This window comes from Elephantulus edwardii, unplaced genomic scaffold, assembly GCF_000299155.1.
Source record: "Elephantulus edwardii isolate Elephantulus edwardi_28Jun2011 unplaced genomic scaffold, EleEdw1.0 scaffold00080, whole genome shotgun sequence".
Classification (NCBI taxonomy): domain Eukaryota; kingdom Metazoa; phylum Chordata; class Mammalia; order Macroscelidea; family Macroscelididae; genus Elephantulus; species Elephantulus edwardii.
The window spans coordinates 5,856,049-5,869,595 of NW_006399830.1; the positions used below are offsets into that span (position 1 = coordinate 5,856,049).

General features: G+C 58.2%; 1 protein-coding gene across 2 annotated transcripts in view; it reads left to right on the forward strand.

Annotated features, from left to right (window-relative positions):
• TRRAP (transformation/transcription domain-associated protein) overlaps window positions 1–13,547 on the forward strand; it is an 89,949-nt gene that overhangs the window by 70,339 nt on the left and 6,063 nt on the right. Inside the window, exons 51-64 of one of the 2 annotated variants that reach the window (XM_006889633.1) lie at window positions 938–1,057; window positions 2,164–2,451; window positions 2,532–2,669; window positions 2,940–3,052; window positions 3,706–3,841; window positions 4,248–4,439; window positions 5,048–5,243; window positions 5,868–6,133; window positions 6,717–6,817; window positions 8,167–8,368; window positions 9,138–9,302; window positions 10,380–10,470; window positions 11,888–12,033; window positions 12,716–12,977. In XM_006889633.1, coding sequence (XP_006889695.1) covers window positions 938–1,057; window positions 2,164–2,451; window positions 2,532–2,669; window positions 2,940–3,052; window positions 3,706–3,841; window positions 4,248–4,439; window positions 5,048–5,243; window positions 5,868–6,133; window positions 6,717–6,817; window positions 8,167–8,368; window positions 9,138–9,302; window positions 10,380–10,470; window positions 11,888–12,033; window positions 12,716–12,977 — 2,416 coding nt within the window. Of the gene's footprint in view, window positions 1–937; window positions 1,058–2,163; window positions 2,452–2,531; window positions 2,670–2,939; window positions 3,053–3,705; window positions 3,842–4,247; window positions 4,440–5,047; window positions 5,274–5,867; window positions 6,134–6,716; window positions 6,818–8,166; window positions 8,369–9,137; window positions 9,303–10,379; window positions 10,471–11,887; window positions 12,034–12,715; window positions 12,978–13,547 lie in introns of both variants that reach the window. The other variant, XM_006889632.1, reaches the window with a different exon arrangement.

Below are 13,547 nucleotides of genomic sequence, written 5' to 3' on the forward strand. Positions count from 1 at the left end.
GCAGGTGGAGGGTGAGGTTTAGGGAGGTGAAGGTCTGTATGCAGGTGGAGGGTGAGGTTTAGGGAGGTGAAGGTCTGTATGCAGGTGGAGGGTGAAGTTTCCTCCCTTTTTCTCCCCTGGACACTTTGTTTGAAGTTGCATTTGGCTCTTCTTTCAATAGAAACATGAAAGTACATATTTCATGTAAGTTTCACAGAGCAGGTACAGTCTCATCAAAGCCAAAGGGACGAGAAAGCAGTTTCCTCATTACTGCCTTTCCATGGAGGGTAAATGGTTTGTTTACTTGAGGCTTCGTCTCGACTGTTCTCCAAGTCCAGTGAAAGGAGAAACTAGGACAGGTTCATACCGCAGGTCCCACTTTCAGGTGGCAAAGTCCAGAGACGTCTTTGTTAATATCTGGCTGGGCCCTCTGTCTGGCTGGGCCCTCTGTCTGGCTGGGCCCTCTGTCTGGCTGGGCCCTCTGTCTGGCTGGGCCCTCTGTCTGGCTGGGACTCCAGTCCGTTCAGTGATGGTCTGCGCCCTCGTCTGCTGTTGGCTGCAGAGGCTGAGCTGTGCTGTGTCTTGAGGCTTGAACCTGGTGACCGATAACCTCCCTTTGTGTTCTCTCCCTGCTCGGGTGAGACCTCAGTCCCTGTTGCTTGTACCTGCCACGTTGTTGAGGTCTCTGCTGTCTCTAACATGGTGGAACCCATGTCAGGAAATGGGCAAGTAGGTGTGGTGTGGCCTCCCTGGGCTCTGCCCCACCTGAGTCCCAGTCCTTGGCCCACCTGGGCACTCTGGGGTCGGAACCTCAGGCATTTGCTCAGTTCCTGAAACTGGAGGAACATATGTGGATGTACAGGGCAGGTGGCGTCGTCTGGGCCAGGACGGGAGGGATATTGTGTGGTGGGGGTCCACCGGTGCCCACGACTACATGACCCGTCTTCTCTGTGTCTAGACTGGGGCCCTGCTCAGCGCCTTTGTCCAGCTCTGCCACATTTCCACAACGCTGGCCGAGAAGACGTGGGTCCAGCTCTTCCCCAGACTCTGGAAGATTCTGTCCGACAGACAGCAGCATGTAAGTTGACATTTACACCAGGCGTGTGTGCACCAGGGCCCCAGCTCACTGTCTCCCATACCTGAGAGGTACAGCTTCAGTTCCTGTCCGATGAATAGATTTTTAAAATGGATTAAGCTTTGGGCACCTAACTGAAAGGTTGGTGGTCCAAACCAGCTGCTGTGCTGGCGGAAGCCTTGGCGGTCAGCGTCTGTGAAGATGCAGCCTCGGGCGTTCCGAGGAGCCAGCTCTGCTCTGTCTTGCCGGCATCAGGAGCCAGGGTCAGCTCAGTGACCGTTTCTCTGCTCTGTGATGGCTTCATACTCATCCATGAAGAGAAATGAAGTGTGCATAACACGGCTGATTGGAAGAAGGCAGGCACAGTGTACGCCCCACACATAGAGAGTAGGCCAGTGTATGGAACCCCAAGCTTCTTGGGGTGCCCCACTGAGTTTGAACTGACATAGCTGACTTCCCAGTGGGTTCTCAGAAGCCGTGAACTGGACAGGAGGACAGTGTTCACCTTCCTCCATCGGAGCAGCTGGTGGACCCCCTTTGAGTTGACAGCGCAGTGCTTACCCGTGAGACCATCAGAGACCCTAGCTTTCTGGTGGCTATCGGGGGGCAGAGGGACCACCGCTCAGAGCCTGTGTGGTGCCGTTAGAGGGGAGAGGATCGTGGTGGGGCTTGAACAGCACGGTGAGCAGGCACAGAGAATGCCACCAAGTTGTCCATCTGAAAATGGTTGGTTTGTTTTGTTTCGCGCGTGTGTGTGTGTGTGTGTGTGTGTGTGTGTGTGTGTGAGATTATACCATTGTTGTTGTTGATTGCCTTCGAATCGAGCACGACTCATAGCGACCCTGTGAACAAAAAGCTTGAAGCCCCTCTACAACTGTCGACATTTATCAAAGTTCATAGAGTTTACAGAGGCATGTAGTTTAGGAAGTGGATGCCAATCTACTTTGACAACATATAATTTGATGTAAGTATGTGTGAAAGAAGACCGTGTTGATGATGTACCAGGTGCTGAGGCGGCTGTTCACGAAGGGCGAGGGGTGCTAACCTGTGCAGCACGGGGCGGGCAGTCGCTGGCCTGACCCCGAGTGCCCTGTCCCCCCACCCTCCAGGCACTGGCCGGCGAGATCAGCCCCTTCCTGTGCAGCGGCAGCCACCAGGTGCAGCGTGACTGCCAGCCCAGCGCCCTCAACTGCTTCGTGGAGGCCATGTCGCAGTGCGTGCCCCCCATCCCCATCCGGCCCTGCGTGCTCAAGTACCTGGGCAAGACCCACAACCTGTGGTTCCGCTCCACGCTCATGCTGGAGCACCAGGCCTTCGAGAAGGGGCTCAGCCTGCAGATCAAGCCCAAGCAGACGGCCGAGTTCTACGAGCAGGAGAGCATCACGCCTCCGCAGCAGGTCAGGGCTGGCGGGAGTCGCTGCCTCGGGGGACGCTGCCGGCCACACGGGGTACTCAGACCGCACGCGTGTGTCTGCAGGAGATCCTGGACTCCCTGGCCGAGCTGTACTCACTGCTGCAGGAGGAGGACATGTGGGCCGGCCTGTGGCAGAAGCGCTGCAAGTACTCGGAGACGGCCACGGCCATCGCCTACGAGCAGCACGGCTTCTTTGAGCAGGTAGCGCACCGGCGGGCGGCTCGGGCTGTGCGCTGGGGTCCAGCCGCAGTCACGGGTCCAGTTGGGCGGGTGTGCTGTGTGGTCACAGCGTCCTCCTGTGACCACGCGCGGACCAGGACCAGCATCAGTGCCATGGGCACCTGCTCTCATCATAGATGACCGTCACTGTCCCCTCTTGGCTCGGCTTGGCCGTTCTGGGAGGAGGTGGACGCTTCCAAGCTCCCAGCTGAGTACTGGGCAGTGACGAGAAGGACATGTCCCCTCTTGCAGGCGCAGGAGTCCTATGAGAAGGCCATGGACAAGGCCAAGAAGGAGCATGAGAGGAGCAGCGCATCTCCTGCTATCTTCCCTGAGTACCAGCTCTGGGAGGACCACTGGATCCGGTGCGCTGACCGCGGGGCTGCTGGGCCGTGGAGGAGGGGTGGGAGGACCACTGGATCCGGTGCACTGACCACAGGGCTGCTGGGCCGTGGAGGAGGGGTGGGGTGACCACTGGATGAGGTGCACTGACCGCAGGGCTGCTGGGCCGTGGAGGAGGGGTGGGAGGACCACTGGATCCGGTGCGCTGACCACGGGACTGTTGAGCCGTGGGGTAGGGGTGGGAGGACCGCTGGATCTGGTGTGCTGGGCTGCGGGGCTGTGAGGGCCAGGATGTCGTTGGGGAGGCTGTGAGGATACTTAACCCTAACCAGGAAAGTTCTCTCGTGGTGCAAGCTTGGGGGGGGTGGGGCGCGGAGCAGACCGCCTCTGAGTCTGGTGGTTAGAAAGGTCTTCTGTTGAGAATCAGTGGGCTGGGTCTGGCTTGGTTCCTGGTTGGTGCCGTGTAAGGGGCAGGCTTTGGGGTCAAGGACTGTCTCAGGTGGGCTGCAGGCTCTTGGTTGCATGGGGACGGGGCTTCCTCCCAGGGCAGGGCCCACTGTGGAGCAGTAGCCTTGTGTTCCCAGAAAGTGCCCTCCCAGGGTCAGGGTGTTTTCTGGAACAGAAGTCCCTGGTGGTCTGCTGGCCCCTGACTTTGTTTTTCGGTCATGGGTCCTAGGTGCTCCAAAGAGCTGAACCAGTGGGAGGCCCTGACGGAGTACGGCCAGTCCAAGGGCCACATAAACCCCTACCTGGTCCTGGAGTGTGCCTGGCGGGTCTCCAACTGGACGGCTATGAAGGAGGCGCTGGTCCAGGTGAGCGCCCCACCCTGCTCCTGGGGGACTGTCCAGGGACGGAGCGTGAGAGGGGCCAGAGCAGGGTCTGCAGAGGAGGGGCTTCAAGTGTAAGAGGGGTGGAGTAGGGACCAGCAAGGAACTTCCAGTTTCTTACTTCACTCAGCCGGCCACCCAAAAAATTGTCTTCTCGATGCCCTTTTGTGCGAGGGAGTCACGACACCTCTCTGCATGCTGCTCTCCCCACGCACCACCCTCTTCCTCAGTGTCCCCGCTGTGTGGACATCACACCTGCTGTCCCTGCATGCTGCCCTGTCCCTTCTCTCCCTGTGTGCCATCCTTTTCCTTGGTGCCCTGCTCTCTGCTCAGTGCCCCTCTGTGTGGACACCACACCTGCTGTCCCCACATGCTGCCCTGTCCCCTCCAGGTAGAAGTGAGCTGCCCCAAGGAGATGGCCTGGAAGGTGAACATGTACCGCGGCTACCTGGCCATCTGCCACCCCGAGGAGCAGCAGCTCAGCTTCATCGAGCGGCTGGTGGAGATGGCCAGCAGCCTGGCCATCCGCGAGTGGCGGCGGCTGCCCCACGTGGTGTCCCACGTGCACACGCCGCTCCTCCAGGTGGGCATGGGGACCAAACGCACAGCTGAGAGGCGCCCTGCACCTGCCTCGCTCCCATCTAGACCGGTCCCGGAGCGGCGTGCACATCCTGGGCATCCAGCGTCCTATCTCGTCTTTAGTTTAAGGTCCTGGCGTCCCCAGGAGTCGTTTGACGTGGTGACTGCTCAGCCGTCACCCCTAGTGCCCTTTGCACCGCCATGTCCAGTCCCTGGGAGGGGTGTGGCGTCCATGAGCTCAGCTGGTAACTGAAAGGGCGGCAGTTTGCACACAGGGACAAAGGCCTGGTGATCTTCTTCCCAAAGCCAGCCATTGAAAACCCACAGAGCTCACGGCTCACGGGGCTCAGAGTCAGAGCCTGACACGGTGGCCGCGAGGGCTGGCCTGGAGCCCGGGAGCCAGCAGGTTTCAGGCTGCCGAGTGACAGGGCCGTGGGTCTGCGTGGGGAATGGGGGCTGCGGAGCGAGGCCGTGTGAGTTACGTGCTGCTTTAGTGTCAGAAGCGTAAGGCCTGTCCTGGGGACCCCCCCCCCCACGATCCCCGCTGGCCGCGGGACCGCCGTCCTCAGAGGGTCTGGGGGACGCTGACCCCTCCCTGTGTGCTCCGTCCAGGCAGCTCAGCAGATCATCGAGCTGCAGGAAGCTGCACAGATCAACGCGGGGCTGCAGCCCAACAACCTGGGCCGGAACAACAGCCTGCACGACATGAAGACGGTGGTGAAGACGTGGCGGAACCGCCTGCCCATCGTGTCCGACGACCTGTCCCACTGGAGCAGCGTCTTCATGTGGCGTCAGCACCATTACCAAGGTAACGTGCCTCGGTCGCTGCGCTCCGCCCGTGCAGGTGGCCGCTGGGTGGGGGCGGCTGGGGAAGGGCGGCTTCTGAGAGAGGAAGACGGCTCGATGTTTTTCACGTAGCGCAGAATTGCTCCTGGGATATTGCCCCTGTGCCCAGGGCCTGGGTGACCACAGCTTGCTTATAAAGCCTCCCCCAACGCCCAGGAGAAGCTCGCTGTGTTCCTGTGTAACCTCTCCTGGTTTTTCTGGGCACACCCTCTCATTCCTGACCTGCAGGGCCCTGCTAGGACAGCCTTCAGCATCTTGTGCTTTGGGGCACCCCCTCTCATCCTCAACCTGCCAGGGCCCTGTCAGGGCAGCTTTCAGCATCTTGTGGTTTTTCTGGGGCACCCCTCACATCCCTGACGTCAAGGGCCCTGCTGGGGTGGCCTTCGGCATCTCGTGGTTTGGGGCACCCCTTCTCATCCCCAACCTGTAGGGAGGACTCTGCCAGGGCAGCCTTAGGCATCATTTGGGGCGCCTGGACGGTCTTACGAGCTCCCTGGACCCTCCTGTGCTTGAACAGAACACAAGGCCGTGGCCGGAGCTCCACGTGCATGGGTTTGTGATTTGTCATGCTGTTCTCTCTCCGCAGCAATCGTAACGGCCTATGAAAATAGCTCTCAGCACGACCCCAGTTCAAACAACGCCATGCTGGGAGTTCACGCCTCGGCCTCGGCCATCATCCAGTACGGGAAGATTGCCCGCAAGCAGGGCCTGGTCAACGTGGCCCTGGACATCCTCAGCCGGATCCACACGATCCCAACCGTTCCTATCGTGGACTGCTTCCAGAAGATCCGGCAGCAAGTCAAGTGCTACCTGCAGCTGGCAGGGGTCATGGGGAAGAATGAGTGCATGCAGGTGGGTGCGGGGGCCCGCTCGGCCGCGGCCTCTCTTCTGGAACGCGGTGGACCCTCGAATGACTGTGCCTCCCGCCCCTGTGCGCTGGGGAACTCGCGGGTCGTTCACGGCTGGCCCGGAGCGTCAGTCTGACTGCTCAGGTGGGGGTGAGGCACCGCACACGGTGGTGTGACAGGCAGAGACCCTGGAACTCCGCAGTCACAACGGGAAACACCCGCGCTCAGGGCCGCACTGTACCAACGCAGGGCTGCTAACCCAAGCAGATGCTTGGTTAATGTGTATGGGGAAAGAGAATTTCAAACCACAGAATGTGTGCAAGTGTGAGATACATTTTCAGTCTGTTCAGGGAAAGACCAGTAAAAACTATAGAGGTATGACTTGCTGTGGACACGATACTACAGTGAGGTTACCCAGCCTGGCACGTGGTTTAAACATGACCTGTTCCCCTGGGAGCGCCTTTTCCTTCTCAGTTTAAGTTGTACGTGTCTGTAACTTGTGTGGCTTCACTCCCTCGAGGAAGGTTTTTATGAACTTGATCTACTCTTCTATCACTCTTCTCACTGTCCTTTTTTTTTTTCAACAGGGCCTTGAGGTTATTGAATCCACAAACTTGAAGTACTTCACAAAAGAGATGACAGCTGAGTTTTATGCGCTGAAGGGGATGTTCTTGGCTCAGATCAACAAGTGCGTGAGCTGTCCGGGAGGAGGGGAGAAGGGAGAACACAGCAGACACGGGAGCACAGCTGTTCTCACCCGAGGACTGCTCACCGGGGAGACGGGTGTGATGCAGCCGCGGGGCCTAGCGTCTCGGCTGGGGTCCTGTGCTGCTGGGGTCCCCGTGCTGCCGGGGTCCCGTGCCGCCGCCAGGGGTCCCGTGCGGTGGCAGTTGGCACCGTGTGCTGTGTGTGCGTGACGAGTGTGGTGGTTAGAAAGCTTTGAGGAGCAGTTGTGTTAGCCTGGCTCAGGGTTCCTGTTTTCTGCGGCTGCTGTTTGGAACCACTGATTCCTTTGAGGGCAATGCATTCTCTCTGCTGGAGCAGGGTCATTGACCCCACCTGTGGGCTGGAGTAGCCAGCCTCGGGGCTTGTAATGAAAGCGCCGCATGTCCATGCTCCTCCTTGGCACAGGAGTCCTGGTGGTGTAATGGTTAAGCATTGGACAGCTATCTGAGAAAGGTTATAACCCACCAGCTGGTCCAAGAGGAACCCACCAGGTGGTCTGCTTCCAGGGAAGTTTGAGGCCTCAGAGGCACTGAGGGACCATGCTTGAGTCTGCAGGGCCATGAGAGGAGGTGGTGATCTGCTTCCAGGGAAGTTTGAGGCCTCGGAGGGCCTGAGGGAGAGTGCTCGAGTCTGCAGGACCTCTGTGAGTCCCAGCCCTGATGGGTTTGGGTTTTAGCACAGTCCATACCAGACTCGATTGTTGAACTATTGAGCCCGTGAGCACTAGGTTCGGGTCAACACCACCTGGCCTGGAAGTTAGACATTGACTCTGACTCTTCCCAGAAAAGGGTGTCTGAGCCATATTTGGGAAAACTAAGTGTCAGAATTAATGAGAGCATACTGGCAAAATGCTGTCGCCTGTTGACATATTTTAAGCAGTAAAGCACTTTATTGCCCTTCGAGTTTACAACCAGTTGAGAATGGGAACTCAGAAACATGTTTGTTCATGACTGTGTTCTTCACATCAGCCACTTGGTGGAAGCAACTCAAAATGTCATCCCCGGTTCTGTGCTGGGGAATATTACTGAGCCGTAACAAAGGAATGACGTTGTGATTCAGGCTGATTAAGAGGCCAGACCGGACGGCCACATTACTTCCTGGTTCGGTGTCTAAACCTGCGAGATGGGAAGTAGCTGGGGGAGAGGTGGGGACGGGGATGGCTCTGTGAGCACCGGGTACCGTGTGATGGTGGGGACGACCACGCAACACGGTGAAGGTGCTGAATGCCACCGAGATGTGCATTCTGGAATGTCTGCTTTCTGTCCCGGGGCTCCACCCCTCCCAAAGCCGACGTGGCCTCTGTCCTCCCAGGTCCGAGGAGGCCAACAAAGCCTTCTCCGCGGCTGTGCAGATGCATGACGTGCTAGTGAAAGCCTGGGCCATGTGGGGCGACTACCTGGAGAACATTTTCGTGAAGGAGCGGCAGCTGCACCTCGGCGTGTCCGCCATCACCTGCTACCTGCACGCTTGCCGGCATCAGAACGAGAGCAAGTCCAGGAAGTACCTGGCCAAGGTGAGACTGGGCGGGCCACGAAGCAGCCCTCCTGTCGACCAGCCGTGGTTGCTCTGTCATGAGCCGGCCAGGCCTCGCTCTTCATTCTCACCGCCCTCCACGGCCTCCACGTGGCTCACTGCTCTCTCGTCCTGCTCTTTGTTTGCTTTTTATTGAGTTGAAAGCAGACAGTGAGATGGTCCCCAGGGCAGCGCCTCCCGCTGCACGGAGCCTTCCCACACCATCGTGTGGAAGTGGGAGTGTACGGTGTTCACCGTTTGCTCTGATTGATTCAGCTCCATCCTTCATGTCGTGATGTGTCTGGGTCTTTGTCACATAAGGTGTTGCTGTGAGTCAAGAAAGCAGTGACACACAATACAGAAAACCAGCACAGTTTATTTAAACAGATTTTTTAAATGCTGGCTTCTAGCTGTCATTTTTTTCTGACATTGCTGAGTACTAGGCTGCCTGGCCCAGTGGTGTCGTCCTGAAAGTTTATTGAAAACCTGATATTTCTGTTAAAGTACGTGTTCTGAATCAGCAGGTCTGTCCTTACCTGTCCCCTGGTGACCACCAGCTGGCTGACTTGGATCTGGTCCTAGCTCCTAAAAGGACATTGACATTTCAGTTTTGCTGATCCTGAAAGGTGTCTATGCTAGGCTCAGCCGTGTGGCTGGCCGTTTGTTTCTTAGGTCCTTTTCCACTGGTCAGGTAAGCTGTGCGGGGTTTCCGTGTTGGAGATGAAGGGTCTCAGGCTGGTTCAGCCGAGGCATTTCTCTTCCTGCTGCAGGTGCTGTGGCTCTTGAGTTTTGATGACGACAAGAACACGCTGGCTGACGCGGTGGACAAGTACTGCATTGGCGTGCCGCCCATCCAGTGGCTGGCCTGGATCCCCCAGCTGCTGACCTGCCTGGTGGGCTCGGAGGGCAAGCTGCTGCTGAACCTCATCAGTCAGGTGGGGGCATCTCGGTCTCTGCTTCAGGTGCTTTTCTTCCAGGAAGGAGACAGGCATGCTCGAGGTGATGAAAGCTGTCCGAGTAGCACTTCTGAGCACTGTCACTGCTTAGCAAAGAGCAGATGAGTTGAGAGGCGGGAACGTGGTGGTGGTAGGGTGTCTCTGTGTCGGCATCTTTCCACACAAGATGCCAGTTAAGCCTCTTGTGGAGATGAAAAATGGGAGTTAGGGCTTTATGAGGTGAAAGCCTTGTATTTATTTCCCATGAGGTGGGATTGATGTCTCCTGTGTGATTTCTCCTCCTTGGAGGGTTTTAGACTAAAACTGCCCCAAACTGCTACCATCGAGCTGATTCTGCCCCACTGTCGCCCTCGAGGACAGAGTGAACCTCACCCGGAGGGTTCTCAGAGATGTAAATCCTAACGGAAGCCAGCTGCCCCATCTCTGTCCTGCAGAGCGGCTGGTGGATTCGAATCCCTGACCTTGTAATTCGTAGTCTAATACTTAAGTAAAACCTGGTGGCAGAGGAATAATCCTTTCCTCCTCACCTGGTGTCCACCTGGCCTTTTCGGGAGGCCTGGTGTCTGTTCAGTCAGAAGTGGCCGTTTGTCCTATAATGGACATTTCTCATCTTCTGCTGCAGTTTGGCCATGGGAAGGCCCGAGGGCCTCCTTGTCATAAGCTGTCCCCTGCAGTGGCCATTGGCTGGGTCTCCCATCCTGGGGCAAGATTACTGCTGCTGGGTTTGCCTCCTGCTTATGACCTGAGGGAGCTCTGGTGGCCTAGGGGTAAGGAGTTACACTGCCAACCCAAGGGCCCTCGGTTCTAATCCACCAGCATTTGCCCCCGTGTGGTGTTTGGCCTCCACAAACCCTCTTGGAGGGTCAGTGGTGAGTCAGTTCCAAGTCAGTGTATACAGCGTGACTTAGTGTTGTGAACTGCTGACCGCCCCCAGCGTGCCCACTGCCTGTGTCCTAAGTCCCGGCATGTGTGATGGTGATTTTGTGAGGTTGGGTGTGAGCGCGTGTCCGTGGAGAGGCTCGTGGTGACGCCCTGCCACCCCCGGTCTCCGAGCAGGTCGGCCGCGTGTACCCGCAAGCTGTCTACTTCCCCATCCGGACGCTGTACCTGACGCTGAAGATCGAGCAGCGTGAACGCTATAAGAGCGGTGCGTGTGCGGCGGGCTCCCCACGGGGTCGTGCGGTGTGGGGTCCTGCGGGCCGGGCGCGGGGCCGGGCAGTGCCCTTCCCACCACAGCGGAGGGCACAGTTTACCCGGGAGATTCCATCTGGTAAGCCGGAAGCATGCACAGCTTTTAGCCGGCTAAATCCTCAGTCTCAGTACCTGGTGAGCAGTGCAGTCCCGGCCACTGGGGGTCTGTTGTGTCGAGCATGTGGCCAGTGTCCACCTGCCAGAAGTGTAGCTAACATTCTTAGCAGACATTGAGAACAACGCTATAAGATTTATAAAACCAATATTGAACAGTCCCAACTTGCCAGGAATTGAGTTCTTTAATAGTGTCAGTTACTTGTTTTCTTAAGTCTCTGGTGTTTTTAACCATGGACCTTGGTGTCAGAGGTGGGCATCTTCCCGGCTGACGTCTGCTGAGGGTGTAGCCCTGTCACACGTCAGCCAGCAGGCGAGCCGGGAGTCGTCAAGCGTGTGGCCAGCTGACTGTACATGTTTCTGCTCCACACCGAGGGGTCTACTTCAGTAAACTTAAATGATTCTGGGAAAATTAGACTCTTTCATCCAGAGATTCTGCTGAAGCCAGAAAGGGGACATTAGGAAGACTGCAGTCTTATTTCCTGGAGTGGGAGTAACTTTACATACACCAAAATAACCCTGTGTACGTGGCCGGGTTCCTCAGTGAAGACGTATTTTATTAGACTTGTTTCGGATTCTGTAAGCTACAGTGTAGAGCCTTTGATCCTGTGGTAATAAGGCAGGATCTCAGATCCGTCCTTCCCCGCTCATAGAGGGGTCCAGCTGGTGCTCCCCGGTCACACTCGCTTGGCACTGGCCCTTGCACGCTTTTCCTACCTGGTGCACTGCACCTGTGGCGCAAGGGTGTCGGACACCACGCTCACTGCCCCAGCCCCTGGCTGCCCACTACAGTTGAGTGGGGCCTCTGACCTCCTATGGTACAAGAGTGTGGGTCACTGCACTTGCTGTCTGCAGTCCTGGGACCACCCTCTGCAGCAGGGAGGGTGGGGGTCTCAGGCCATGTGACATAAGGGTGTTGGTCACCACCCTTGCTGCCCCCAGCCCCGGGACCACCCTCAGCAGCAGGAAGGTGGGGGTCTGAGTTTGTGTGGCATGGGGGTGTCGGTCACCACCCTTGCTTCTCCCAGTCCCGGGACCACCCTCTGCAGCAGGGCAGGTGGTTCTCCAGCCTCAGGATGCCTGACCCAGGGTGTCGCACACCGCACACCGTGGGGAACCGCATTCCTGCAGCTGGTGGGTCCTGTGAGTCCCGCCCCTCACGCGCTCCCCGGCGCTGACCTCGGCGTTGTGTGTGTCGCTCCCAGATTCTGGACAGCAGCAGCCCAGTTCAGTGGGTAACCAGTCCCATTCTGCATCAGATCCAGGGCCCATTAGAGCCACCGCTCCCATGTGGCGCTGCAGCCGAATCATGCACATGCAGCGGGAGCTGCACCCCACGCTGCTGTCGTCCCTGGAGGGCATCGTCGACCAGATGGTCTGGTTCCGGGAGAACTGGCACGAGGAGGTACTGGGCGAGGGCCCTGCATGCACTGGTTCCACATGGGATGCTCATGGAGCCACTTCCATGGCCCGGGTCATTGACCACCACCAGAGGGCAGTGGTTGGCATGGGCTGGAGTTAGAGGGAGTCATAGTGAACCCCAAGACCAGGACTGCCCAGTGCACACTGGCCAGGTCCCCTCACTGTATGACATGTGAGAGGGCATGAGGTCATCAGGCAGGGTCTGGCCAGTGAAGCCCAGCCTCCCTGGGTTGGTGCTGGGCTCGCGTCACAGTGAAGCTGGTGGACCTCAAGTTCCCGTGTCCAGCCAGAGGGGAGCATGCAGACACGCGTGTGGCCACCAGAGGGCCTCCTCCGTGTGGGCAGGCTTCCTTTAACAGCAGAGGACACCTGGTGGGGCTTCACATACACTGTAGGAGGTGTTGTGGCTACCTGAGGCCAGGCCCTGGGGGTAACCACAGAGCCTAGTGGGGCAGGGGAGGTGTGGACGGGGCATTTGGAGCTCACTTGCCAGAGAGCTGTGCTGGGAAAAGGGTGGATGCGGTAATGACCCTGCCGGGACGGGGGATGTGTGGATGACTTTGGGGGCTCGTGGGTGCCCTCTGCAGTGTTGTGAGACGGGAGGGGACGTGTTGCTGGGGTCCCCCTGCCGAGGGGCCGCCTGTGAGACACCTCTGCTCCCCCAGGTCCTCAGGCAGCTCCAGCAGGGTCTGGCCAAGTGCTACTCTGTTGCGTTTGAGAAAAGCGGCGCCGTGTCTGACGCTAAGATCACCCCGCACACGCTTAACTTCGTCAAGAAGCTGGTGAGCACCTTCGGGGTGGGTCTGGAGAACGTGTCCAACGTGTCCACCATGTTCTCCAGCGCAGCCTCTGAGTCCCTTGCCCGGCGGGCTCAGGCCACTGCCCAGGACCCTGTCTTCCAGAAGCTGAAAGGCCAGTTCACAACCGGTGAGTTCTCCTCTCTTCTTATTAGCCAGCTGACCAGTGGGTGGTCATTGTCACGGCGGCCGGGGGCACAGCTGGGCATCGTCTGCCCCAGGGGCCGCATCCGCGTGGGAGGAGTTGGAGAAAATGTCCTGGAGCCGAGCAGAGCTTTTCCACTCTGGCTGTTTTGTAACCGTCCTGTAAGCGTTTGTCACTGATGGGTAAACCCGTCAAGCAGGGGTGCGTGGTTCTGCTTTCTGGAAGTGTGTTTCCATGACTCTCCGTATCTGTGGGAACATGGTGAGAAGGGCCTTGCGTGCCGAGCGTGTTGTAATGTGAATGGAGAATCTGTCCCACCAGCTGCTAGCAGCCGCGGCTCAGCCTGGTCTAAATGCGGCGTGCCCTCCATCTGCTGCCTGGTGGGGTCTCCGGCCCTCGGCGAGCCGCGTGTGCCGAGGCGCTCGCAGTGTTACCAGCACCTACGGGGCGGGTGCTCCTGAAACGCTCACCAGTGTCACCCTCTCGTGTCTGGTCAGGGTGTGCTGTCTGTGACGGCCTTTGACACACGGCTCACTGCCAGTTCTGGAAGGTCTG